Source organism: Salvelinus sp. IW2-2015, linkage group LG31 (assembly GCF_002910315.2).
Source record: "Salvelinus sp. IW2-2015 linkage group LG31, ASM291031v2, whole genome shotgun sequence".
In the NCBI taxonomy this organism is placed as follows: Eukaryota; Metazoa; Chordata; class Actinopteri; order Salmoniformes; family Salmonidae; genus Salvelinus; species Salvelinus sp. IW2-2015.
Genome location: NC_036870.1, coordinates 6,772,392 through 6,799,577, shown reverse-complemented (window position 1 = coordinate 6,799,577; position 27,186 = coordinate 6,772,392). Strand labels below are relative to the sequence as shown.

Sequence of the window (27,186 nt, the reverse complement as noted above, 5' to 3'; positions counted from 1 at the left end):
CTAGTTGAGGGGCTATGGCAGGGGAAACGGTGTTGTAGTAGTCTAGTGTGAGGGGCTATGGCAGGGGAAACGGTGTGTTGTAGTCTAGTGTGGTGCTATAGCAGGGGAAACGGTGTTGTAGTAGTCTAGTGTGAGGGGCTATGCAGGGGAAACGGTGCTTGAGTAGTCTAGTGTGTGGTGCTATGCAGGGGAAACGGTGTTGTAGTAGTAGTGGTGGTGTTATGCAGGGGAAACGGTGTTGTAGTAGTCTAGTGTGGGTGGCTATGCAGGGGAAACGGTGTTGTAGTAGTCTAGTGTGTGCTATGGCAGGGGAAACGGTGTTGTAGTAGTCTAGTGTGTGGTGCTATGGCAGGGGAAACGTGCTGGCAGTAGATCCTAAGTGGTGTGGTGCTATGGCAGGGGAAACGGTGTCGTAGTAGTCTAGTGTGTGGTGCTATGGCAGGGGAAACGGTGTTGCAGTAGTCTAGTGTGAGGTGCAGGAATAATGACAAGTGAACCTGGGGAGCTTTGTGTTCTAATTGCCCTAAAAAAGAAAACAGTACGGAACTCTGACCCCTGAAAAGAGCTGCAAACCAAACTGAGACCATCTCCAGAGGTGGTTTGAGTTCGGTTCACTTTTGTGACTCTTTTGAGGGTCCGAGTTCCAACACTGCACAGAAATTAAGCGAACTGTCTGAAAGAGACCAAGTGTGAAAACACCCGTGGTCATATAGCAGACCACACTTATCCAGAGCCCAGTTTCATACTTTATGTACTGGTCCCCCATGGGAATCAAACCCACAACCTTGGCATTGCAAGTGCCATGCTCTACCACCTGAGCCACACGGGTTAATGCCTCCCCAAAATATCTTTCAGTTGGTTTAACAAATCTTTTGTTAAGTAAAGCAGTATCCTTTTGATTTTTATATTTGATAAAAGCTTTTTGTGCAAATGAGTGCTTGCTTACCTGTGAACTCCATTGTGCCACACCCCCTCCCCATTCCCTTCCTCCCCTTTGAGTCCCTCTTCCCCTCCCTAGGTCCCATATGGCTACACCCTTACCTCAAAAGGGGCCTGGTCTGGCTGGTATGCTCTCCCAGCAGCAGCAGTCCCACCTGCCGCCAGGCTTAGGCCCCGGCCAGCCTCCCATGCTCCCTCAGGGAGCCCTGAGAGAGATCTCCCCTGTGTTCCTCTGTCGTATCGGCCAGGAAACCGTCCAGGACATCGTCACACGCACCATGGAGATCTTCCAGATCACACGAGCCACACAGGTAATGCCAGTGTTTCCCAAAGGTTCGACACATTCATTTGATACGTTATGCTTTCACATCATATGTATTAAAATCCGTGTCTCATTTAAATGTCTGCTGTTATGGGGGTTTGGGGAGAAATATTTCAGCTGATGAATTGAAGGTTAATTAAAGAATGATGTGCTGTCTGTCAGTCTCATCGAGTGTCCCCCCCCCCCCCATAGAGATTCAAAATAATACTGTTTATAGTGTGTGTGTGTGTGTGTGTGTGTATATATAAATACAGTACCAGTCAAAAGTTTGGACACACCTACTCATTCAAGGGTTTTTCTTTATTTTTACTATTTTCTACATTGTAGAATAATAGTGGCAACATCAACTATGAAATAACACATATGGAATCATGTAGTAACCCCAAAAATATACTTTATATTTGAGATTCTTCAAAGTAGCTATCCTTTGCCTTGATGACAGCTTTGCACACACTTGGCATTCTCTCAACCAGCTTCATGAGGTAGTCACCTGGAATGCATTTCAATTACAGGTGTGCCTTGTTAAAAGTACATTTGTAGAATTTATTTCGTTCTTAATGCGTTTGAGCCAATCAGTTGTTGTGACAAAGGTAGGGGTGGTATACAGAAGATAGCCCTATTTGGTAAAATACCAAGTCCATATTATAGCAAGAACAGCTCAAAAAACAAAGCAAAATGACAGTCCATCATTACTTTAAGACATGAAGGTCAGTCAATGTGGAACATTTCAAGAACTTTGAAAGTTTCTTCAAATGCAGTCGATAAAACCAGGTGATACGATGGAACAGGCTCTCATGAGGACCGCCACAGGAAAGGAAGACCTCAAGTTACCTCTGCTGCAGAGAATAATTTCATTAGAATTACCAGCCTCAGAAATTGCAGCTCAAATAAATGTAACAAACACATCTTAACATCAACTGTTCAAAGGAGACTCCGTCAATCAGGCCTTCATGGTCGAAATGCTGCAAAGAAACCACTACTAAAGGACACCAATAATAAGAACAGATTTGCTTGGGCCAAGAAACACGAGCAATGGAAGTTAGACCGGTGGAAATCTGTCCTTTGGTCTGAGTCCAAATTAGATTTTTTGTTCCAACTGCCATGTCTTTGTGAGACGCAGAGAAGGTGAATGGTTGATCTCCGCATGTGTTGTTCCCACCGTGAAGCATGGAGGAGGAGGTGTGATAGTGTGGGGGTGCTTTGCTGCTGACACTGTCTGTGATTTATTTAGAATTCAAGGCACACTTAACCAGCATGGCTACCACAGCATTCTGTGGAGATACGCCATCCCATCTGGTTTGCGCTTAGTGGGACTGTCATTTGTTTTCAACAGGACAATGACCCAACACACCTCCAGGCTGTGTAAGGGCTATTTGACCAAGAAGGAGAGTGATGGAGTGCTGCATCGGATGACCTGGCATCCACAATCACCCGACCTCAAACCAATTGAGATGAGTTGGACCGCAGAGTGAAGGAAAAGCAGCCAACAATGCTCAGCATATGTAGGAACTCCTTCAAGACTGTTGGAAAAGCATTCCAGGTGAAACTGGTTGAGAGAATGCCAAGAGTGTGCAAAGCTGTCATCAAGGCAAAGGGTGGCTACTTTGAAGAATATAAAATATGTTTGTTTTAACTTTCTTGGTTACTACATGATTCCATGTGTTATTTCATAGTTTGTCTTAACTATTATTCTACAATGTAGAAAAAAATAAAGAAACCCTTGAATGAGTAGGTGTGTTCAAACTTTTGACTGGTAGTGTGTGTATGTGATATACACACACAACCGTTCAAAAGTTTGGGGTCACTTAGGAATGTCCTCGTTTTCCATGAAAACATACATGAAATCGGTTGGAAAATTAATAGGAAATATAGTCAAGACGTTGACAAGGTTATAAATAAGGATTTTTAATTGAAATAATAATTGTGTCCTTCACACTTTGCCTTCGTCAAAGAATCCTCCATTTGCAGCAATTACAGCCTTGCAGACCTTTGGCATTCTAGTTGTCAATTTGTTGAGGTAATCTGAAGAGATTTCACCCAGTGCTTCCTGAAGCACCTCCCACAAGTTGGATTGGCTTGATGGGCACCTCTTACGTACCATACGGTCTTCCCTAAATAGTTCTTGCATAGTTTGGAGCGGTGCTTTGGGTCATTGTTCTGTTGTAGGAGGAAATTGGCTCCAATTAAGCGCCGTCCACAGGGTATGGCATGGCGTTGCAAAATGGAGTGATAGCCATCAAGATCCCATTTACTCTGTACAAATCTCCCACTTCACCACCACCAAAGCACCTCCAGACCATCACATTGCCTCCACCATGCTTGACAGATGGAGTCGAGCACTCCTCCAGCACATTTAAATATTTTCTGCGTCTCACGAATGATGTTCTTTGTGATCCGAACACCTCAAACTTAGATTTGTCTGTCCATTAACAATTTTTTCCAATCTTTCTTTGTCCAGTGAATGTGTTCTTTTGCCCATCTTAATATTTTATTTTTATTGGCCAGTCTGAGATATGGCTTTTTCTTTGCAACTCTGCCTAGAAGGCCAGCATCCCGGAGTTGACTCTTTACTGTTGATTTTGAGACTGGTGTTTTGCGGGTACTATTGAATGAAGCTGCCAGTTGAGGACTTGTGAGGCGCCTGTTTCTCAAACTAGACACTAATACTTGCTCAATTGTGCACCGGGGCCTCCCACTCCTCTTTCTATTCTGGTTATAGTCAGTTTGCGCTGTTCTGTGAAGGGAGTAATACACAGCGTTGTACAAGATCTTCAGTTTCTTGGCAATTTCTCACATGGAATAGCCTTCATTTCTCAGAACAAGAATAGCATGACGAGTTTCAGAAGAAGTTCTTTGTTTCTGGCCGTTGTGAGCCTGTAATCGAACCCACAAATGCTGACGCTCCAGATACTCAACTAGTCTAAAGGAGGCCAGTTTTATTGCTTCTTTAATCAGAACAACAGTTTTCAGCTGTGCTAACATAATTGCAAAAGTATTTTCTAATGATCAATTAGCCTTTTAAAATGATAAACTTGGATTAGCTAACACACCGTGCCATTGGAACACAGGAGTGATGGTTGCTGATAATGGGCCTCTGTACGCCTATGTAGATATTTCATAAAAAATCTGCCGTTTCCAGCAACAAAAGTGATTTACAACATTAACAATGTCTACACTGTATTACTGATCAACTTGTTGTTATTTTAATGGTCCAAAAATGTGCTTTTCTTTCAAAAACATGGAAATTTAAGTGGCCCCAAACTTTTGAATGGTTGTGTGTGTGTATTACACACACTGCCGTTCAAAAAGATACACACAACTTTTTAGCGTCATTCTGTGGTTGTTCCCGCTCTTTTCCCATCAGTTGCCTAACGGGGTGACCCAGAGCCAGGCTGTGTATCAGGACCGCTTCGGGAAACTCCAGGAGCACCTCCGTCAGCTGGCCCTGCTTTTTCGCAAGCTCCGCCTTCTCTACGAGCGCTGTGTTGAGATGACCTCTGACCTGCAGGAAGAACCCTCAGAGGTAGGGCTCAATTAAATCTATGTAAAAAATCCTCCATTACCCTTTCGCTCTACTGAGCCTATCCAAGCTGTACTGGGCTGGCTTGGTTATGCATTCACTGTAGTTGCTGGAACCATGCTGGTATGGATCATGTGAAAAATGAAATATCCGAGCCAGCACAGTACGATTCAGGTCGGCCCTCTAGTGTGAATCTGGCACGTTTGTCTTTCTGGCTCTACACAAGCTCTACCTGTTTTTCTGTCTGTACTTTGCCACCTTTGACAGTATATTGTCCTGTAGTTGTTTTGATGTGTGTCAATGATGTGATGAATTTAGTGTATCACACGTCTGTCTTTCCAGCTGGTGCCATATGTAAGAGAGGAGATGGCCCCTGTGAGAGTGGAGCCCTGCAGTCCGGCTGTAAGCCAGGAGAGACAAGAAGTGCTGGAGGTTTGTGACGTGTCCACTTCGTCTGTATGTCACTGATTCACTATCGTTTGTTGGATGACAACCAATAGTTAGTACAGAGATGTTACAGTTCCTTGATTCTGATTGGGCCTGATGTGTCATGGTCCCTCCCACAGAAGATGAGGCAGAAAAACCAGGAGATGAAGATTCTGATGGACCAGATGAGGAACCTGCTATGGGACGTCAACGCCATGCTGACACTCAGGAAATGACATCACAGATGAACTCTCCCTCACTGCACTTCACGATGCCCCTCCTACTAGGGGCCGTGGGTTTTTCCTGACCCGGAAAACTCTAGGCCCTAGTACCTCCAACCGTTGTTGTACTTGTGTGAGACAGACTGCTAGAAGCTTTTGGTGATCTACCTTTACAGTATGGTGCTTTCAGAGACATTGAATGAACTAAGTTGATGTAAACATTTTTTACTACAAATGTTTTGTACTGTCAGTATCTTTTTCTTTTTTTTTACTCCGATATTGTACATTTCCTGCCTTTTTTTGAGTGGTAAGCACTGACTCGGGACCAGCTGAATAAACCTGAATTCAGTGTTGTGAATTTCACTCGGTGCACCAAAGGCTGATCTAGTATCAGCTTAATCTGCCCTTATTCTTTGTGTCCCAACTAGTGACTGTCACCTGTAAACCGAGTTGAAGACAATGGGATCTCATCACAACTTAGCCACTGGCAGCTATTTATCTCAGGTCTGAGTGTGTCTCAGCATTGTTATTGAGGTTAGCTTCCTGAGTGCTGGGCAACACCCACCTGCTTACCTCTAGGGTTGAGAGCCTTGCATGCTGACTGCTGAGGAAGTGTCAAGCGTGTGAATCTATTTTTGTACACCGCGCAGGATCTCGGGGGAAAGCACAAGCAATAGGTTATGGAGTCTTTTTCTACAAAATAAATACATTGTAAAAACACAGATTTTTTGGTTGTGAGAAATGTATGCTTTGCCTTTTGATACTTTTAAGGGTCTGGTGAATGCAGTTGAATTAATGCTTTTTGATGTCAGAAGTCTACATGTGTGTTGAATACTGCCGTTTTTATTGGTCTGACAGTTACGTGATGTGAAATGAACCAATCGCTGTACGACATTCTCAACTCGCCGGTGTACTGTAGAAATACACCAGCTGGAGTGCACTGCACCATTAACTGTCCTCCTGGCGCCTTCCTTTGATATGAAATCCCGTTCCACTCCATTCAAACAGCAATGGGAGTGAGTGACATCTTCAAGTGTTCATTCACCCGTCAATGGAGAACCAATCACAGAGGACATAAGGTTTACTCCTCCAATAGCCTGTTGTCTCAGACCCCTGGAGACGGAGTCTCTCTTCGCTTTAGGTCCCCTCCCTCCTTGTATCACCAGACCAGGCCTCCACACAGTGTTTCTGTCTCGGTCATGCACGTTCCAGATCCTTGTACTTCTTGCGAAGGACCGACACCTGGTCCTTGAAGAGCAGGGGGTCCAGGCGGAACTGGGAGTGGACCAGGGGCATGTAGCCGAACCATCTGGCAAAGCTGTTCACACACTCCTGTCTCTGGGTAAAGTGCTCTGGGTTGGCCCACGGAGCGCTCGTCTTCGTACCCTGGGAGGATGAAAGACGTGGAGAGGGTGAGTTTGAAACCCAGGTCGTCGTACACACAACATTAATGTACAGACGGGATGTACAAATGGAATTATGGTTCTGTATACCGTAGACAATTACTGGTGTCACAATTTCTCAATCTTGTCTATAGGCTGATAAGGGTGTTGTACAGTATATTGCCTGTCAGAAAACTAGGGAACTGCTACAATTACGATGGCGAGTTGATCTCACGTCTGATACAAATAGGGTTGTTCTTATCTCCAGTCTGACAGAGTAGGACGAGATAACCGCCACTGTGACATACAGGCTGACACCAACGCTCTGGGATAATCTCATCTTTACAAAAATAAACCTCAGCAAGTTATTGTTACGCAGCAATAACCGGCTATCTGTGGCGAGGGATTTAATGATTATTGTTGTGTAAAAATCCATCTTGTAACAGGTTGAACTCTGTCTGACCCTTGTTAATAAGCTGTCTATCAAGTCATTCTGGTAGATTTTACAATTTGAGAAATATGTAATGTAACTAACTTTTTGGGACACATGTTATTTGTTACAACTACAGCAATAAATAACTCATTGGTCAGACATCCAGCTGATGGGAGTGGCCTCACCTGTGGGCTGGGCAGGTCATTGGTCAAATTCACCATCGATGGGTGTCGCCTCACCTGTGGGCTGGGCAGCTCCTTGTACTGCTTCCTCTGGGCCACTTTGATTGGTGGCAGGTGGGTGACGGAGGAAACCAGGAAGTTCATGAGGATGTCCTCACAGTTGGAAGTGCGGTCCACCAGCGCCCGCAGTGAGGGGGGCAGGTAGTGGGAGAACAAGTAGTGATAGTACCTGATGGAGGTGAAATGGAAGGGTCAGCGGTAACAAAGTGATCACTAAAATGGCAAGGAAATAGTTGTTGGTTGGGATATTGAAACTGTACATTAAGCCTGGTAATGCATTCTTCTAAGGGCAAAATGGATGGGCTTCAAGTAGTAGCCACAGCTCTTAGACCATCTGTTTAATGGTCTTCGTTTGTTCACTATGTTTTTCTGTTGTGTGTCAGTCGATCAACTGATCAGCTGTACACGGTGGTAGTCATAGAAACAGAATCCATAGAAAGGGCTTGGAACCTCTAACCCTGGCAAATTGACTGGTTAACTTGAAGGGGGAGGCCCGTTCCATGGATTCTATGCTTACAGTACCTGTGGTAGAAGGCTGCTCCAGTCAGAACGATGGAGTACTCGTTAGTCCACTTGGAGGTGTACCCCCACGCATGCTTGGCCGGGTCCCAGAAGTGACTCCTGGGAGGGTAGCCCACGATGCGCTCAGGAAAACTCCTCCACACCAAGAAGGCAAAGTTCACCTGCGGGGAAGAGTGAATACAGTTGCATGGGTAAAGTGTGTGTTTTCTACCACAGTGTGTTGTTGTCTAGGAAGGTCATACCTCACTGGTCAGCAGGACTGTATCTTCATCCAGACTCAACACTGCCTCCGTCTCTATGGCCACGTTGGGCAGGAAACGACTGCTCGTCTGGAGAGAGGGGGATCGAGAGAGAGAGATGGTCATTTCCGTTCCTTGTTAAGTTTGACAGTGTTTGGGAAAATGAAGGAATGACAGGGACACTGTCCGCTCCATTGAGGTCTGTGGTACGGGGAGAGAGAGGATGAGTCAAATGTCACGGATGTGTGAATGACAAGCAGTGACAAAGGAAGGATTTTACTCCCATAGATTCAGTGTGTTTTGTGGTTTGGGGGGGGGGGGTAGACCTACAGAGAGAGGCAGACAGGAATGACTTTTCTGCTCCTCCTGTAGCCTTACTTGGGGTTTGGCGACGTCATTGTCACTCACCTTCCTCCTACCGTCTGTCACAGTGAGGGGGACAGGCATGGGTGGCCATTTACTCCTGTGGGGCGGCGGCTTCTCACTGTTCCACAGGATGATGATCTAGAGGGGGAGGGAATAGAGTGTGACACAATAAGCATAAGGGTTAATAGGCTTAACGAAGCAATATGGAGCGGTCTATTTGCTACCTGTGACGCTAAAACACACTCACCTGTGAACAGTATTTGGACTTGGAGACCACCTGAAGCAGCTTCATGATTGGCTGAGACTGGGAGACCAATGGAGAGACGGCATGGATGATGGCGGTGAACTCTTGACCTGGACTGACCCCTGCAGGAAGGAGTTTCTACTTTTACTATCTACCCTGTACAGCGTTTCATATTTGAAAGTAACATTTACTGTAGGAGACAAATATTAGATTTGCTTTATATACTTATGATTATAAACTTTATGAAATGTATATTTTTGTTTTATCCATAGGAGACCCTATAGATGAGATATAATTATATGGATGAGCCAGTCTAGTCAGGTAGGTCGGAACCGGTCCAGTCTGGTGTGGTTCCCTACCTAAGCTCAGGTAGTAGAAGGGGAAGTGGGCCAAGTGAGTGGAGTACTCTGGCAGGACGAGCAGGCCTCCTGGTAAGGCGTTCCACATGTACTTATTCCTGGAGATGTGGGAGAACACCCGGTCTTTGATTATCTGAGAGAGAGAGAGCGATGACAAGGTGAGAACATTTGAGGGGAGAACGCCCTGATGTACCCATTAGTTCAAACCTGAATTATCTATGTCCATATGGGCTGGCCAACTTTGTGTGTAAAACTGAAGTAATCACCTCAAGAATACAAACACAGCAATCTTGAGTACATGCACTTCCTCACTTTGACCAGCCGGTGCCAGTATAAGAACAAAACACCCAATCCAAAACAATCCCATACAAATGAACCTGAGGTCAATCCATTCTCTCTTAGTTCCTGGGTCGTGTTCATTAGAGCACATCGCAGCAACAAAAACAAGCATTGGACATTGGCCAGGTACTGTTTCAGTCCGTTTTCTACCGTTTGGTGCTTAATTAACAGAACTCATCACCTACCTCCAGTGTGGTGAGGACTATCTTGTCCACGGAGGAGAAGTAAGCCTCCCACAGCATCTGGGTCCGCTGCCTCAGAGCTAGGACCCGCTCATTTCCCACCGCACGCACTGTAGACGGGACCTGGGAGAGAGAGAGAGAGAGAGAGAGGGGAAGACGAGGTAGGGTGCAAGTTGAGAAAGAGGAGGGTTGAGCGAGATAGAAAAGAGAGCAGAGCAGGCAAGGCCGACGTATTCAACACGATAAAACAATCAGAATCCTCAGAATGAAATGTACTTCATACAACGACACTGCTCTCTACACTGCCTGGTAAAATAATAACATTTCTTACAGTATAATGTTCCATTCCATAAACCTTTTGAACAGCCCCTAGCAGTTCATACTCGTCTCAACCCACCGACGGTCAATAACCCTTACTATGGAGGAAGACGAGGAAAGTGGTCAGGAACTAGCTACGTTATCTCAACCCATCCAGAGTCAAATCCCCTATCAAATGGTATTGTTTTGCAAGAGGGAGAGCTTGGGTTCAGGAAAGGTGCCCGGCAGCTATCCTAGCTCACCTACATCTGTTCATAGCACACGGTTTACCTGAAACCAACATTTCAGGCAAGTTCCATGTCCCATGATGACACTACGCTCTAGTAGAGGAAAGTGAAAGGAGTCGCTCCATTGGCACCAAATGAAAATAGCCCAAATTCACCCTGTTCATTCTCCTAAACTAAACACTATGAATGTGTCGGCTAGCTGAGGAAATAGGAAACATACTGAGTAGGCTCAGCTGACCTGTAACACCAGGCGATTTACTTCGGATAAAAAAATCTGCTAAATGGCTATGTGATTTGATTAGAATTAAATCAAGTTATCCTAGCAGGGAAGTCTGCATCTTCTACAGTGATGTTAAAAAGGCCCGTCAGGTAGCCCGTTGACTCCACCTAGAACACCATATAACAGCTCTTCTAATGATAGGGACCCGAGGAAGCAAAGGCCCTCCCGCCTCCTTTCCTATCTCCTATATCCTCTCTCTCACCCGTTCTCTCTCCTCCTACTCTCATCTCTAGATCTGAAAGAGAGATTCACCTCTCAATGGTCTCCTGACTCTCTGATGTGCTTGGACCCATTCAACCTCCTGTCACCAGCTTTATTCACTCAAAACTCAATTTCCACGTCCCTAACCACCGGGGCACGTGTGTGTGTGCGTGGTCGGAGTGTGTGTGTACATGCGAGCGCACGTGTTTATGGGCCTAACGTTGTGGTCAATTCCAATTTTAATCTGTCAATTCAATGATTTTAACAACGTGTTCTTTCCAAAATGTATTTTTTTTATGGAGGGGGGGGGGGGGTATTGGTTAGCGCAATGTCAGGTTATTTCCTGTATCAACTGGGTTCAAACAGAATTGATTCCAGACCTGTTGTGAACGTGCGAGATGAGCGTGCGCACGCGTGTGTGTGTGTGTGTGTGTGTGTGTGTGTGTGTGTGTGTGTGTGTGTGTTACCTGCAGTAGCAATCGCTCATCTCCTTCTATGACAGCCTGGTTCCACTGGATGACATCAGAGAAGGGCAGCTCCCAACCATTACTGAGCAACACTGGAATACACGCCGCCTAGAGACGGCGAGAGAGAATAGACGGGATACTCTGTTCTCAGCAGATGTACACGTAAGAGAATCTATCACCTGGGAAATGGGTGGGCCAGTGTGACAAGAACATAAACGAACAGGGGCAGTGGTAATGCTACTGTTGTTCCTCTGCTCTGCTTGTGGTAGACGGGCCATTTTTCAATATAAATATGTCTAGATTTCCAGTCTTCGCCTCTGACACATACCACCATAGTAGCAGCTGGTACTTCAATAAGGCAGTCTGAGCAGATAATGAAATCGATGACTTGTGTGTGTGTATGACACTCTCTTGGGGAGGTTGCATGAGTCACAGCTACTATCTTGCCAGTCCCAGGGGCCCCTTGAGGCCCTAGAGAAAAAGAGATCACATTTCTGCTACGTCTCTCACACACACAGATTTAACAGACCCCTAGTCTGCTAATTAAGTACACTACACAGAGAGGATGGCGAGAGGGAGAGAGAAATGGAGAGAGAGAGGAGGGGTATAATACATATTTTTTTAAACTGAGTTTGATGTTGCCGTATCCCCTTGTTTACTGACAGCCAGGTTTTTGATGATGTTCTACTTTTCTTTTTTCAGCTCCCTCCTTCAATCTCTCTCCCTCCCTCTCTCTCCAAGCTGCGGTCCTGGGTGTTGATGGTTTTATTTACTTTTCTAATTAAATCACAAGAGAGCAGCCAGAACCCGCTACAGACTGAGATCAGACGACTCCGACTGAGATTCCCCCTCTGGCGGTTTGAAGCTCCGCTAGTTGCCTCACCAGAGACCGGCCCTCACCAAGGCAGCCATGCAGACGACGCTAGGATACGCTAGGCTACGCTCCAGGTAACGGGGTCAAGCCAGATGTTGAGGCCTCCGGAACTGACGTGAAGCCTGGGGCTCGCCTGAGCCACTTCCCCAGAGACATGGTGCTGTGAAGCGGACTGACTAAGAAGTATTCCCCTGCCTAGATCCCAGTGCAGCTCAGCATGTGGGCATATGTGTGTTGTTTCTTGGTTGTTTACATTGGGAGATGAAGAGAGGAGCATCAGGGTTAGTGTGCTTGTGCGTGTGTGCGCGCACACACCAAGAGTTGGAACGCAGACAATAAGTTTCCTACCACACTGGTAATTGCACGTTCTTTTTTGGGCTGGCACGAAAAGTAAAAGGAGATCTGACCAATCTCAGACTGGCCTGAATGGAAAAGCAAAGGAGACAGAGGGAAGACAGATGGAGGGAGAAGGAGGGAGAGAGCGGGGGAGGGAGTGCGGAGGAGGAATGAGTTAGCTGTGTGAGAGAGCTTCCCTGCCAAGCCCTGCGTTCAGTGGATTTGCCCATTCAGCTTAGATCAGCAGTGTGGCAGGCTGGCAACCCTATGAAAGCTTCCGGACCATTGAGAGACTCAGTGAGAGAGAGGGAGAGAGGGCCAGGGAACACAAGAGTCTGGGAGGTTCATTGCTCGGTAAAACCATGAACACAGCTCCATCACCAAAACATCTACATGGGTGGTAATTCCACACAGTTTGTACCAGATCATTATTTCCTTAACTACATGGTTTATTGAAGCTGAGTCTGATGAAAGATAAACCCTTTCAATGTTATATTTACCAAATACCCCCCCTTTTCTTTTTGCAAATCAGTCAACACCACCATCATGGTTAACGCCTTAAAACCTTAAATTGTACACGTTAGTAGAGCGGGTAAGGATCTTCATACGACAGTGTGGCTTTGATACTAATAGTGTGACTGCTAACACAAATACACGTCAATGCAGAATCTTGATAGTTCAGAGGTGTACTCGTAGCTTGGTCCCAGGAGTTATAGGAGTTGGCAAGACGGCACCAACAAATCACACATCTGCGATCACGCCGGTGTATTTTGAGCAGTATTTGGCATTCTTTTAGGGCGTTGCTAGGGTGTTGAGATCCGTGTTTAGCATCCTACCTGTAGAGACTCTAGGAAGCGAAAGGAGCCCAGGCGACGCCCCCGGGGAACCAGGCAGAAGGTGGAATTGTGGAGCAGCTCCTGGTAATCAAACCTGAGGCGAGAAAGAAAGAGAGTGGGATGGAGAGTTAGTGTTGGAGGACAACCAATTCTGCTCGCATTTTTACAGAGGGAACAGCATTCACTTTTTTACAAAGGATCCATTTCTACCATGAAGACGAGGTTCTAGAGACAAAATACGATTACGGTAGGGTCAAGAGAGACCTGTTGACATTAGTCTTCTGTTAAAAGACCTACTCAACAGTGTTTGGGCACAATTCTGGATTAGGGAATGAGACACGCACAAGCAAACACGCCCACACTCAATATGCTGTCTTGACCTCGGTTATGAAAAGCCAACTGACATTTACTCCTGAGGTACTGACCTGTTGCACCCTCTACAACCATTGTGATTATTATTTGACCCTGCTGGTCATCTACCGAACAAACATTTGAACATCTTGAAGAACAATCTGTACTCGTATAAATCAACAGGTAGCCTAGTGGTTAGAGCGTTGGGCCAGTAACCGAAAAGTTGCTGGATCGAATCCCCGAGCTGACAAGGTAAAAATCAGTCGTTCTGCCCCTGAGCAAGGCAGCATACCCACTGATTATGGCAGCCCCCCGCACCTCTCTGACTCAGAGGGGTTGGTTTAAACGCAGAAGACACATTTCATTTGAATGCATTCAGTTGTACAACTGACTAGGTATCCCCCTTTCCTTACCCTAATCTCCACCAGGCACAGCCAGAAGGGGACTGGCCACCCCTCAGAGCCTGGTTCGTTCCTGCCTTTCTAGGTAGTTTTTCCTAGCCACCGTGCTTCTACATCTGCAATGTTTGGGGTTTTAGTCTGGGTTTCTGTATAGCCCTGCTGATGTAAAAGGGCTTTCTAAATACATTTTATTGATTGATTGAATAAGTGGACCTGTTACATAATACAATTCGGTATTTGTGTTTGTGTTAGAGAGTCCAACAAGAAGACATGGCCACATCTTAGCTATGCCATTCCATTGCCACTGACTGTTTGCATGACCTACGTGAACTGTGTTTTGGCAAGTAAAAAAACGCCTCTATTGGTTTGACCCACACAGGGTCAGCTTCTATGGTTTGTGTTTTAAAAAGGACAGTCAGTCACACTGAAAGACATTCTATCAAATCCAACTGTAACTGCGACTTCACAGTACCCATATTCTGTACACGTTCCTCTCAGGACTTGACTTGAGGCTGTTGGTAGAAAACCATGCTAGAAACCATGATGTAATGTGGCAATATTGCCAACTAAGATGACCTGGTACATTTAACTATTTATGTTCATCATTTCCAAGCATAAGTAAGGGTAGATGGTTTACGTTAAGGTTAATGGTTTGTGATTGTAATTGAGTTAGTGGTCAAAAAGTGAAATGCGTTCTCTCTGGTATAGGCAGATGGGGAGGATAGCCTTGGAATGGAACGTGTGGCTTTAAATCAAATCCAATCCAACTTTATTTGACGTGCATTATACAGATCTCAAAACATTTGACACAACGAGTTGCTCCATTCCAGCAACGTACACTACATGTAGAACATCTCATTCCAAAGTCATGGGCATTAATATGGAGTTGGTCCCTCCCCCTTTGCTGCTATAACAGCCTCCACTGTTCTGGGAAGGCTTTCCACTTGATGTTGGAACAGGGATTTGCTTCCATTCAGCCACAAGAGCATTAGTATTATTATTCATTCCAAATGTGTTCGATGGGGTTGAGGTCAGGGCTCTGTGCAGGCCAGGCAAGTTCTTCCACACCGATCGACAAACCATTTCTGTATGGACCTCGCTTTGTGCACGGTCAGGAAAGAACCTTCCACAAACTGTTGCCACAAAGTTGGAAGCACAGAATCGTCTAGAATCAATGGAACTGAGGGTCCAAGCCCGAACCATGAAAAAAATCCCCAGACCATTACGTTGCTTCCAGAGGCAGTTTAAAACTCGGTAGGGAGTGTTGCAGTGTATTTGATCTCTATGTATGTTTATACTTGTGGTCATTCTGGCATCTGAATGGGTATCAGTCCTACAGTGTTTTGGGTGTGAAAGGTCATGATTTGTTCAGGCACCAGCATCCCCTCTGGGTTCTGGTGAGTGTGGTTTTGTGTTAAGAACTGGTATGGGGCCAGTTGTGTTGTTATGTTCGTAATTAAGATGGTTAGGGCTGTGGGTGGGGCGAATTGATCATAAATCAGTTGTTAAGGGTGGAAATGAACTGCTCAGGTTATGATGGGAGTTGACGGAGTGATCTGAAATCGGTGCACAGTAAGCATTAGAAATGCCCCCGGAGCTACCAAAAGAACCCAATGTTCCCAACTAACTGTGGCAAGCTGCCAATGTTTGGAGTGCATTCTGGTACAAAATGGGTACCGTGCATCACCCAGGTGGGTCCTTCACAGTTCTGAGCAAGGTAGCTCAGGTGACCTCCCCACAAGCCCAACCCTCTAAATGTAAAATACGTTGAAACCCCCCCCCAAAAAACTCAGAAATGTGAGCCATTATCAAGCCAGTGGAACCTTTTTAACGGCCCACCACGTTGCTCACTGCTCTAAGTAAATAAACATGTTTCTTATGAAAGAGTTCCTATATCCTCGCCTCTCCTGCTCTGTTGGCAACAGTCTTGTTTACACGCTCAAGGGGCGTCAGCACAAAATATGGCCGCCGCTAATCTAGACCGTCTCCTTCTCGACTGTACCGACCATTGTTTATTTACCACTCTGTGAGGGGTGAGACACAGGCGCTGATGTTAGCAATGATTGGGATCTGGGTGTGAGTTTCTCGGTGAACTGTTGTATGAGTGTCACTATCGAGGTTGTGGTGTATACACACATACAAATCCGCGCGCACTCACACACACGGAAATGTGCACACAAAAACTAACACTTGCAGCCCAACACACATTCACATAATGTATGCAAACATCCACCAGCAAACACACACACATACAGTATGGAAGCACATACATACACACAAGATTTCACCCTCGCACACAAAAAGCATAAACACAACCACATAATGTACACAAACACCCTAGAGAATTAGGGTAGTGAAAGGGTGCATTGTTTTCCATTTGCCACTGCAATGTTGTGCTGTTTTCCACCTGTTGACGGCGCTTAGCCAGTTCTGCAGTGTGTGTGTGTGCGCAAGTGCATATGTGTGTACGTGCGTCCGATAGTTAGTGGATACGAGCTAATGTTATTTCTCATGCAAGTGTGTATAACGTCTGTTTGGATGTACTTGTATAGGCACTTACCCATTAGAGAGAGAGAGAGCTCTCCCCAGCATGTGGTGGGAGTGGAGTGAGCCTGTCGCTGGCGACCTACTTCATCCCACTCTGGGTCATGCTGATTTGTTCGCTGATGTTTTTTAATGAGGGAATTTACTTAATGCAAGGGAACAAATAAATCATTTAACTGCAGTTTGTTTCCAAGAACAAATGAACAGGCTCTCTCTCTCTCTCTCTCTCTCTCTGTTATTCCCTCTCTCTGTCATTCTTTCTCTCTGTCGTACTCTCTCGCTCTCTTTTCCTTTCCTATTGTATGAGTGAGTAAGTGTGTGTGTTGGTCCCCACAAGGATAGTAAAACAAGGACAATTCTCCCTCGTGGGGACATTTCCCACATTTCCATGAGGACAAATGCTATTTTAAGCTCAGGTGTTAGGTTCATGGTTACAATTAGGGTTAGGGTAAGTGATTAGATTTTGGTTAAGGTTAGGTTTAGGGGTTAGGGAAAATAGGATTTTGAATGGAAATCAATTTTAGGTCCCCACGAGGTTTGAAGAACAAAACGTGTGTGTGTGGAGCAGGGCCAGTATTAACAGACTGTTCTCTGTCTGCTAACGGGACATGGAGCATGTCTCCTTTCTGTTCTCCATCGTCATGACCCATTGAGAGTGTGTGTGTGTGTGTGTACGTCTGTGCGTCCGTACGTGTTTGCTTGCAGGGGTACGTTAAGTGTGTGTGTGAGCCTTTTTCAAATGCCTATCCATGGGTGTGTGATATACAGTAAGTTACCGTGATCTAATGTTCTTTATGTGTGTGAAACGCATGATAGCATTTGTCTACCGGTGTGTGTATACTTGGGATTGGTCCACTTGAATGCATGAGCTTCCACCCACTTAGAAATAGCCTTGAACCACCCATATGTAGCGATTGTAGCGCTCTCTCTCGTTCATGGGGCCTATAAGATCAATGGCGATCTTCCCCATGGGTACTCCCACGCGGACAGTCCCCATAGGTGCCTGGGTCTTCCTCGGAGGTCTGGCTTTAGCGGCACAGCTGGTACATGTACGACACCATAGTGTGACATCCTCTCTCATTCGGTACCAGTAGTATCTTGTCTGCGGCCGGGCAAGCGTGCGTTCCACGCCAAAGTGCCCGGTCTACAGGGCTGTCGTGCATCTGCTTCACGATGTCCGTCCGGAACACACGAGGCGGGAGTATCTGTGGGGAAAACACTGCGCCTTCGGTACAGTAAAAGCGACGTAAGAGAATGCCGTCCTCGACATAGTCTCTTCCACTGGCTCCAATATGCCTTAGTCGCTGGCCCGAAAGGGCGACCCCCCCCCCCCCCCCCCACGATGGGCGTTCCTGTACTTCCTCGAGCCATCTCTTGACGGGGCCCATGTCAGTCAGCTATCTGAGCTTGACATCATTTCTCAGTAGTCCATCCATGGAAGAGAACAGTGTCACTTGTGTCGGTGAGGCAAATATTTTCCACGTCCAACGTGTCATCTTCACTGTCCCGATGACCCGACTCCACGTCGAAGGCAGCTCCAGAGAGCGCAGACTGTAGGATGGGGTCTTCTCCTACCCCCACTGAGCTCCATAAAGTAGCTTCCAGAGTGTAATCAGCTATGCTGGGGCCAAGGTCATACTGCACTTCCTGGTGCCTAAAACAGTCATTGTTCTGGGTAGGGTCCTGTATAGTGCAGGGGCAAGTCTGGCGGCAGGGACTCTTGGATAGGACGTCAGCATTTTCATGGTGGCGTCCTGGACGATGTATGACCTTGAAGTTATGCTTCTCGAGGAACCTCGCTTGTTGACCTTCTGGTTCCTTCCTCCTTATGAGCCACCAAAGGCTGCTGTGGTAAATGTGCACAATGAAGAGTCTTCTGAGCAGGTATTGACGGAAGTGTGTAGTGAACTCCACTACTGCCAGTAGTTCCCTCCGTGTAGTACAAGAGTTTTGCTTGGTGGAGGACAGCCGCCGGCTCCCGTACGCGTTCCTCCCCGTCCTGTATCGGGGACGAGACGGCTCCGATGCTGAAGTTGCTGGCATCTGTATCAGGGATGAGGTCGCCGCTGTCGAGTGGATAGCCCAAGACGGGCATGGTGGTGACTAGCTTCTTAAAACGCCACCTGGCACTCTGGCGTCCACCGGAAACGATCATGCTTCTTTGTAAGCTCATGAAGGGGCTTGGCTACATCGGCAAAATCTTCGACAAATTGTTGCTAGTCCGAGGCCAGAATGACGAACGTCTGAAACACAGGTAGGCTGGGTCCATTCTTGGACTTTCAGAATTTTCTGTGGCGATGCCGTGTTCGGAAATGGTGTGTCCAAGGTAGGTTACCTGTCGGCGGAAGAGACCGCACTTGGAGGGTTTAAATTTCAGGTTGGCTTGGCGTAGCCGACAGAACACTGCCAGGCATTGGAGCATGTGACATCCCTTCCCAGGATGATGATGTCATCTAGATATACTAGGTAGGTCGCCCATTGCATTCCGGCCAGGACGCGGTCCATTAGCAGTTGAAACGTCGCTGGTGCGTTACAGAGCCCAAAAGGCATCACATTCCACTCAGAGGCCCTTCCTGCTGCAGAAAGCGGCTGCCTTACGGGCTCTGGGAGTAAGCTCTACCTGCCAGTAGCCTGACGCTAAGTCCGTGCTAAACCATTTGGCTATCGACGGGGTATCTAGAGTGTCTTGGATACGGAGAAGTGGATATGCATTCTTAACAGTACACTCATTTAGAGTCCTGTAGTCCACACATTGATGGTATGTCTGGTCCTTTTTGCGTACCATGACTGTTGGTGAAGCCCAGCTACCGTAGCTTGGAGAGGCTACTCCAGTTTCAAGACTTTGCTGGAACTGCTGGTCTGCATTGAGCTACTTTTTGAATGCCACCCACCATGGTTGCTGCTTCACAGGTGGCCCAGGAAACGTCAATGTCATGCTGTACAAGACCAGTGGGTCCAGTAGAGAAGACGTCCCCATAGGCACTAAGGAGCAGAGCTCTCCGTATACACCGACTGTAAGTGAGAAGAAACCGCTGGGGAGACGAGACTAGTTCAGTGGGCTGAACAACAGCTGCTGCACGAACGGATTCCGGCGATAGCGCCCTTCTTTACTTTCACTGACTCTGTTCCTGGGTTGTAGAGCCTGATGGGGATTTGATTATTGGCCTATGCTTCTCAATGAATCCTTTAGTTGGGCTCAGCACCACGTCACCTCTGACAGGTTCACGGAAGTGTGCGTTCCTCGGCACGATGTACTCACACCCTAATTCGAAAACGGCTGTGCGTGCTATTCTTACGACATTCACCTTCGTTCTGAAGTAGGGCACCTGTTCACCAAACACCACAATCCTAAGGCTGCCGAAATCATGGCTTCCCCGTGACTGCTCCAGGAATGGGTGACCGAGGATGGCATCGGTGTTCTCTACGCCACGTCTGCAATGATGAAGTTAATACTCACTGTGCGGGTACCAACCTGAATGGGCAGGTGAACTTCTCCAAAGACTTTGACATTTACAGGACCAAGGCCCTGCTGAGAATGCAGTCGATAGCTGGAGTTGGAGGTTTAACGTCTGGGTGAATGGTGTCGTAACCGCGCCAAAGGCAGCACATTTCTCTATGCCTCGCTGTCTAAAAGAATATATACCTCTTTCCATGAGCCCTAACCATCAAACTGACCTGGTCCTAGTGTGGGGATCCTCTCCTTCTGAGTAGCGTATTCGTCCTCACTGTCAGATGAGATATCATAATGTACACGCCGGGGCTGCCTGAATGTGACCTGGATCTTGCTCGCCTGGGGTGAGACTGTTCGTTTTCATAACAGTACATTTCATGACCTTCAGTGGGCAGAGCATCACGCCAGATACATCGATGGGTGTCCTGCGACTGTGTGGTGGTTTTACACAGGATGCATGGCTGGAGTGGAGGGCAGAGCTGCTGGCATCCTGCGTGGGTAATGGGAGGAAGCAGCATCTACAGGTGTACTCGCTGCATAGTCTGTGGTTGGCAGAGTTGAAAGGGTTAGTGCATGGAGTATACAGCATTTCAGTAGTTGGTTGAAACACATTTCCAGAGATAGCATTTTCAGGTGAGCATCTAGCATGCCAGCTGGTATAGTTTTGGTTGTGACTTTGCTGTGATTGGATTCCACTGTCACCCACATTTCTGTTTTTCAATGATACTTGAATGGATTCGCTTCTCTCCTTGGCCGTTGAGGAGACGTCTTGGACTCAAGGCACGAGTCAGCAATATTAATTGCGGCTGGCTGCATATTAGCTACACCTGAACTTGGCAAAAATGGATTGCAGTTGATGTTAGCATTTGCAACATCAAATTCGTTCATCCAGTTGGCAAATGAGATTTGTGAATGCAAGTCTTCATTCACTGTAGTTAGCGATATGATTGGGTTTGAGTAGCACGTCGAATCATCAGGCGAATTCGTTCTCGTAATAACAGATTTCATGCGTGTAGCCGCCATTTTACAACTTTAGTTAGAACGTCAGCCACTACTAGAACAATGATGATTAACTTCGTTAGCCGTTACCTCGTGAAAGTCAGAATCTTTTTTTTTCTTCTTTTTTTCTCTCTTTGATATTCCGGTATAATGTGAATAACTCAACGATGCTGGCAGGATAAATCCTGGACGAGCCCCCAGTGTTACCTTTCCTGCCTCGCCTCCAGACCGTAGTCGGGACGGCTCAGGGGAGCCTTCACTTGCTAGCTCCAGGGCCGGGTAATTCCCGCATTTGTGGATCTTATCCGCTGCTAATGACGAGTTAGTCTGGAATTCCACTGACGTAGTTGACATTTATTAAACTTGTACACCATGTGAGGTCGTCTGAATGACAAAATCAACTCGTGGTCTAACGGAGCTAAAAGAGCGTGGCTCACAGTTCGGCTACATCTCCGCCACCACAACAATTGCATCAAAAAATGAACGTTAACTCACGACGTTACCCATAATGCACTTGTTGTAGACAAGCTTTAAAACACATCTCCATCCATATGAAACAGCCTGCCCGTTCGTTGATTATTGTAGCCTACCCCTTCTCATTTAGCCAACTTTATTCTGTTATTTGAATTCCATTTTGCATTGATTAGAAATCTCACAATTGCTACACATGGAGCCTCGGACTCTAGCGCTGCTCTGATTGACAGACAACAACAACAAGCTTGTGAAACGTGTGTAGGCTACTGGTGATTCTTTTCTTATGGGGTGCGCTCATAAAAACCGTCAGATTTATTTATTAAAATAGGCAACAGCCAACAAAAAGAACCAAAAAAAATGTACTCTCCCAAGTAATGGAATACTAACAGCCGTTCGGATATTTGGATCACTGCTCATCTCTATTACATGTTGGGCACCTTTACTACTCTTAGAAAGCAGGTCCATGTGGATTGCTGATCAAATCAGATCTTATTTGTCACATGCACCGAATACAACGGGTTGTCGACTTTACCATGAAATGCTTGCTTACAAGCCCTTCCCAACATGTAGCAGGAGTACCAGTACCAGATCAATGTGCTGGGGTACGAGGTATTTTAGGTAGGTAGCTACATGAAGGCAGGGTGAAGTGACTAGGCATCAGGATAGATAATAATAAGGTATTTAAGGTAGATATGTACATGAAGGCAGGGTAAAGTGACTAGACATCAGGATAGATAATAAGAGTAAAATAAAAAACAGAGTAGCAGCATGAGTGTGTGTGTCACGCCCTGATCTGTTTCACCTGTCTTTGTGATTGACTCCACCCCCCTCCAGGTGTCGCCCATCTTCCCCATTATCCCCTGTGTATTTATACCTGTGTTCTCTGTTTGTCTGTTGCCAGTTAGTCATGTCTACCAGCAATCTTTGTATTCAGCTCTTGCTTTTCCCCAGTCTCTCTCTTTTTCTCGTCCTCCTGGTTTTGACCCTTGCCTGTCCTGACCCTGAGCTCGCCCGCCTGACCACTCTGCCTGCCCCTGACCCTACCTGCCATCCTCTACCTTTGCCCAACCTCTGAAATACCGACCTCTGCCTGACCTAACCCTGAGCCTGCCTGCCATCCTGTACCTTTGCCCCTGTTGCTGTAATAAACATTGTTACTTCGACACGGTCTGCATCTGGGTCTTACCTTTGTCCTGATAGTGTGTTTGTGCTGTCAGTTAGGTGTGTGTGTGCGTGCGTATGTAGTAAATGTGTGTGGGTTCTGTGTGAGAGAGTCAGCGTAGTGTGTGAGTGAGTGTATATAGTGTATGTAAATATAGTATCGTGAGTGTGCATAGAGTCAGTGCAGATAGTCCAGGGAAACCATGATGTCAGTGGAGGCTGCTGAGGGGAGGACGACTCATAATAATGGCTGGAACGGCGCAAATGGAATGGCATCAACACCTGGAAACCATGTGTTTGGTATATTTGATACCATTCCATTCATTCCACTCCAGCCATTACCACGAGCCTGTTCTACCCCAATTAAGGCGCCACCAGCCTCCTGTGCATGATGTGTGTAATACAGAAAGTAAGCCTATGCACAGACTGTGACATTGTGCACGGCAGTGTGCCGTAATAAAGTGTCCAGGGGTGAGGTGTGTATTCTGCTTGCACTCTCTCTCTGTGTGTGTGTGTGTGTGCGTGCGTGCACGTGTGGTCTGCAAAAGCCTCACAGATGCTATTCCGATCCCCTGTGTCCACGGGGGGCCGAGGTTATTAAACATTAAACATAAAATGAGGTGGAAATCCATGAAAAACAGGATCTACAGACACACTGTTCCCACACACATCTCATTTTCGATGTCGCTGTCCTCTGTCGGCATCTTTTACTCTCTCATAAACACACACACACAATCTAAAAATGGTTTCTATCTATATATATTTTCTCTACTAAACAGACAGACCACACACCAGACAGACCACACACACACATGCACAACACGCACACACAAACAAACATGGTACACAGATGGTACCCGTGCACACAGCACGGCAGCTTCTGTCAGCATGCTGAGGCCCAGGGCTCACTGTTGTACGGCTATCACCAAAAGGATGTTTAAAAAGTCTGCAGCACAGTGACTCACTCACTATGTGTGGGTCGTGTACGAATGAAGGTCTGTCTGTTAAGTGTGAGCTCGCGCATGTCTCCCTCCTCCCTTATCTTCCCTCTCCCTCCTCCCTCATCGTCCCTCTTCTCTTCTCCCTCTCTCATATCTTCTCCCTCAGCTTCCATCTCTCTTATCTTCTCTCTCTTCTCCCTTATCTTCCCTCTCTTCTTTCTTATCTTCCCTCTCTGTACTACCTCATCTTCCCTCTCTCTAATCCTTCACCTTCCCTCTCTCATCTCTCTTATCTTCCATCTCTCTTATCTTCCCTCTCTTCTTTATCATCTTCCCTCTCTCTACTACCTCATCTTCCTACTCATTTTCCCTCTCCTCTCTCTTATTTTCCCTCTCTCTTCTCCCTCATCTTCCCTCTCTTCTACCCCATCTTCCCTCTTTCTCTTCTACCCCATCTTCCCTCTCTTCTATCTCATCTTCCCTCTTTCTCTTCTACCCCATCTTCCCTCTGTTCTATCTCATCTTCCCTCTCTTCTATCTCATCTTCCCTCTCATCTTCCCTCTCTCTTCTCCCTCATCTTCCCTCTCTCAGTATTTTTCCTCATTTTCCCTCTCTCTTCTCCCTCAGCTTTCCTCTCTCTATCTTCCTCTCTTCTTTCCCTCAGCTATCCCTCTCTCTCTTCTCCCTCAGCTTCCCTCTCTCTCTCTCCCTCATCTTCCCTCTCTCTTCTCCCCAGCTTCCCTTCTCTTCTCCTCCAGCTCCTCTCTCTTCTCCCAGCTTCCCCTCTCTTCTCCCCGCTTCCCTCTCCTCTTCTCCCCAGCTTCCCTCTCTCTTCTCCCCAGCTTCCCCCTCTCTTCTCCCCAGCTTCCCTCTCTCTTCTCCTCATCCTCCCCTCTCTTCTCCCTCATTCCTCCCTCTCTTCTTCTCCCTCATCCTCCCTCTCTCTTCTCCCTCATCCTCCCTCTCGCTCCTCCCTCTCGCTCCTCCCTCACGCTTCTCCCTCATCTTCCCTCTCGCTTCTCCCTCATCTTCCCTCTCGCTTCTCCCACATCTTCCCTCTCGCTTCTCCCTCATCTTCCCTCTCGCTTCTACCTCATCTTCCCTCTCTCTTCTCCCAACTCTCTTCTCTCGCTTCTCCCTCATCCTCCCTCTCGCTCTCCCTCATTCCTCCCTCTCGCTTCTCCTCTCGCTTCTCCCTCATCCTCCCTCTCGTTCCTCTCCTCCCTCTCCTTCTCCCTCATCCTCCCTCCGCTTCTCCCTCATCCTCCCTTCTCGCTTCTCCCTCATCCTCCCTCTCGCTCCTCCCTCTCGCTTCTCCCTCTCGCTTCTCCCTCATCTGCCCTCTCCTTCTCCCTCATCTTCCCTCTCCTCTTCTCCCAACTCTCTTCTCTCGCTTCTCCCTCATCCTCTCCCTCGCTTCTCCCTCACTCCCTCTCGCTTCTCCCTCATCCTCCCTCTCGCTTCTCCCTCATCCTCCCTCTCCTTCTCCCTCCATCCTCCCTCTCCTTCTCTCAGCCTCCTCTGCTTCCCTCATCCTCCCCTCTCGCTTCTCCCTCATCCCTCCCTCTCGCTTCTCCCATCCTCCCTCTCGCTTCTCCCTCATCCTCCCTCTCGCTTCTCCCTCATCCTCCCTCTCGCTTCTCCCTCATCCTCCCTCTCGCTCCTCCCTCATCTCCCTCTCGCCCCTCTCGCTCCTCCCTCTCGCTTCTCCCTCATCCTCCCTCTCGCTTCTCCCTCATCTTCCCTCTCGCTTCTCCCTCATCTTCCCTCTCTCTTCTCCCAACTCTCTTCTCTCGCTTCTCCCTCATCCTCCCTTCATCCTCCCTCTCGCTTCTCCCTCATCCTCCCTCTCGCTTCTCCTCGTTCATCCTCCTCTCGCTTCTCCCTCATCCCTCCCTCTCGCTTCTCCCTCATCCTCCCTCTCGCTTCTCCTCATCCTCCCTCTCGCTTTCTCCCTCATCCTCCCTCTCGCTTCTCCCTCATCCTCCCTCTCGCTTCTCCCTCATCCTCCCTCTCGCTTCTCCCTCATCTCCCTCTCGCTTCTCCCCTCATCCTCCCTCTCGCTTCTGCCCTCATCCTCCCTCTCGCTTCTCCCTCATCCTCCCTCTCGCTTCTCCCTCATCTCCCCCGCTCGCTCTCCTCTCCCTCATCCTCCCTCTCGCTTCTCCCTCATCCTCCCTCTCGCTTCTCCCTCATTCCTCCCTCTCGCTTCTCCCAAACTCCTCTCTCGCTTCTCCCTCATCCTCCCTCTCGCTTCTCCCTCATCCTCCCTCTCGCTTCTCCTCATCCTCCCTCTCGCTTCTCCCTCATCCTTTCCCACCCCCTCTCGCTTCTCCCTCATCCTCCCTCTCGCTTCTCCCTCATCCTCCCTCTCGCTTCTCCCTCATCCTCCCTCTCGCTTCTCCCTCATCCTCCCGCTCGCTTCTCCCTCATCCTCCCGCTCGCTTCTCCCTCATCCTCCATCCTACTCCCTCCCTCTCTTCCCTTCTCTGTGGTCACGGGCCCCATGTGAAACATTGATACGGTAATGAAGCAGAATAAAGGGGGGAGTATTGAGCCGATACAGATGGACACACATGGAGGGTGCACGGCCAGTTGATTGACAGCGGCTGCTGGTCAGTTAATACCACACGTCTTACTAGCAAAGTGCAAAGGTCAGATGTCAGTGACGTGTGTGTCTGACAGGCAGTATGGATTAGCTAAATAGTCAATACTGTCCGTGCTCTGTTCACCTCAGCGAACACAAAACAAACTGAAGGGCTAACCCTGAGACACACACACACACACACACACACACAGTACTTCTACATCCATCATACAGTCCATATGGACTTTGACGTTAATCCTAACTCATACAACAGTCATAACACTGTCCCTGCCACCCTGCAATAATGGCAGAATGTATTAGTGATGATACAGTCTGAGGAGTAGTACTCATACTCCAACCATGCACTGTCTGTTCAGCCTACATATGTCACTACTGCCCACAGTGCTGCCTCCATCCATATTCCATACTGCAGTAGACTGGACATCTCTGCTCCCAGAAAGAGAGAGAGAGGGGGGGAGACAGAAAGAGAGAGCACAGGATGTGGCCAGCTGTTAATGCCTCTTGGACAGCCCCACACACAGAGGAAAGAGAGACAAATAGGGAATGAGTGATAAAGAGAGGGAGAGAAATAGGGGATAGAAAGTAAGAAAGACAGAAACAGACCTAGTGGGAGAGACAGAGCAATGAATAGAAAACGAGAAAGAGAGAGGAATATGATGTGTGTGAGAAGGAGACATTTTGTAGCAATTTATATCTGATGGCTATGGGCCAAGATCAGGGTTACACCCTACACAGAACATGCCTAAGATAACACAGTTGGAGAGACCGAGAGAGAGAGAGAGAGACCGAGGCAGAGAGAGACCGAGCGAGACAGAGAGAGAGATGGAGAGGCAGAGAGAGACCGAAAGAGAGAGGGAGACAGTGGAAGGTTTTTATAGGCAGTTATTAAGGTTTCAATGTGCAGAGAAATAAGCTCTCCAAGTATCCTCTTACATGAGCGAGAGAGAGAATCTCCGCTTCCACTGCAAACGGAAAATGCC

General features: G+C 47.4%; 2 protein-coding genes across 4 annotated transcripts in view; one reads left to right on the top strand and one right to left on the bottom strand.

Moving 5' to 3' along the window:
• LOC111955852 (mediator of RNA polymerase II transcription subunit 30) overlaps positions 1-6,150 on the top strand; it is a 12,989-nt gene extending 6,839 nt beyond the window's left edge. Inside the window, exons 2-5 of one of the 2 annotated variants that reach the window (XM_023976200.2) lie at positions 1,019-1,250; positions 4,626-4,784; positions 5,124-5,213; positions 5,351-6,150. In XM_023976200.2, coding sequence (XP_023831968.1) covers positions 1,026-1,250; positions 4,626-4,784; positions 5,124-5,213; positions 5,351-5,443 — 567 coding nt within the window. In that variant the 5' untranslated portion in view covers positions 1,019-1,025 and the 3' untranslated portion in view covers positions 5,444-6,150. Of the gene's footprint in view, positions 1-1,018; positions 1,251-4,625; positions 4,785-5,123; positions 5,214-5,347 lie in introns of both variants that reach the window. The other variant, XM_023976199.2, reaches the window with a different exon arrangement.
• A 99-nt stretch (positions 6,151-6,249) lies between these two features.
• ext1c (exostoses (multiple) 1c) overlaps positions 6,250-27,186 on the bottom strand; it is a 69,166-nt gene continuing 48,229 nt past the window's right edge. The window contains exons 3-12 of one of the 2 annotated variants that reach the window (XM_023976197.2): positions 13,276-13,369; positions 11,230-11,337; positions 9,740-9,859; positions 9,216-9,348; positions 8,860-8,978; positions 8,655-8,750; positions 8,250-8,336; positions 8,008-8,168; positions 7,429-7,654; positions 6,250-6,814 (exon numbers count right to left, since the gene is read on the bottom strand). In XM_023976197.2, the coding sequence (XP_023831965.1) occupies positions 6,626-6,814; positions 7,429-7,654; positions 8,008-8,168; positions 8,250-8,336; positions 8,655-8,750; positions 8,860-8,978; positions 9,216-9,348; positions 9,740-9,859; positions 11,230-11,337; positions 13,276-13,369 (1,333 nt within the window). In that variant the 3' untranslated portion in view covers positions 6,250-6,625. The remainder of the gene's footprint in view (positions 6,815-7,428; positions 7,655-8,007; positions 8,169-8,249; positions 8,337-8,654; positions 8,751-8,859; positions 8,979-9,215; positions 9,349-9,739; positions 9,860-11,229; positions 11,338-13,275; positions 13,370-27,186) is intronic. The other variant, XM_023976198.2, reaches the window with a different exon arrangement.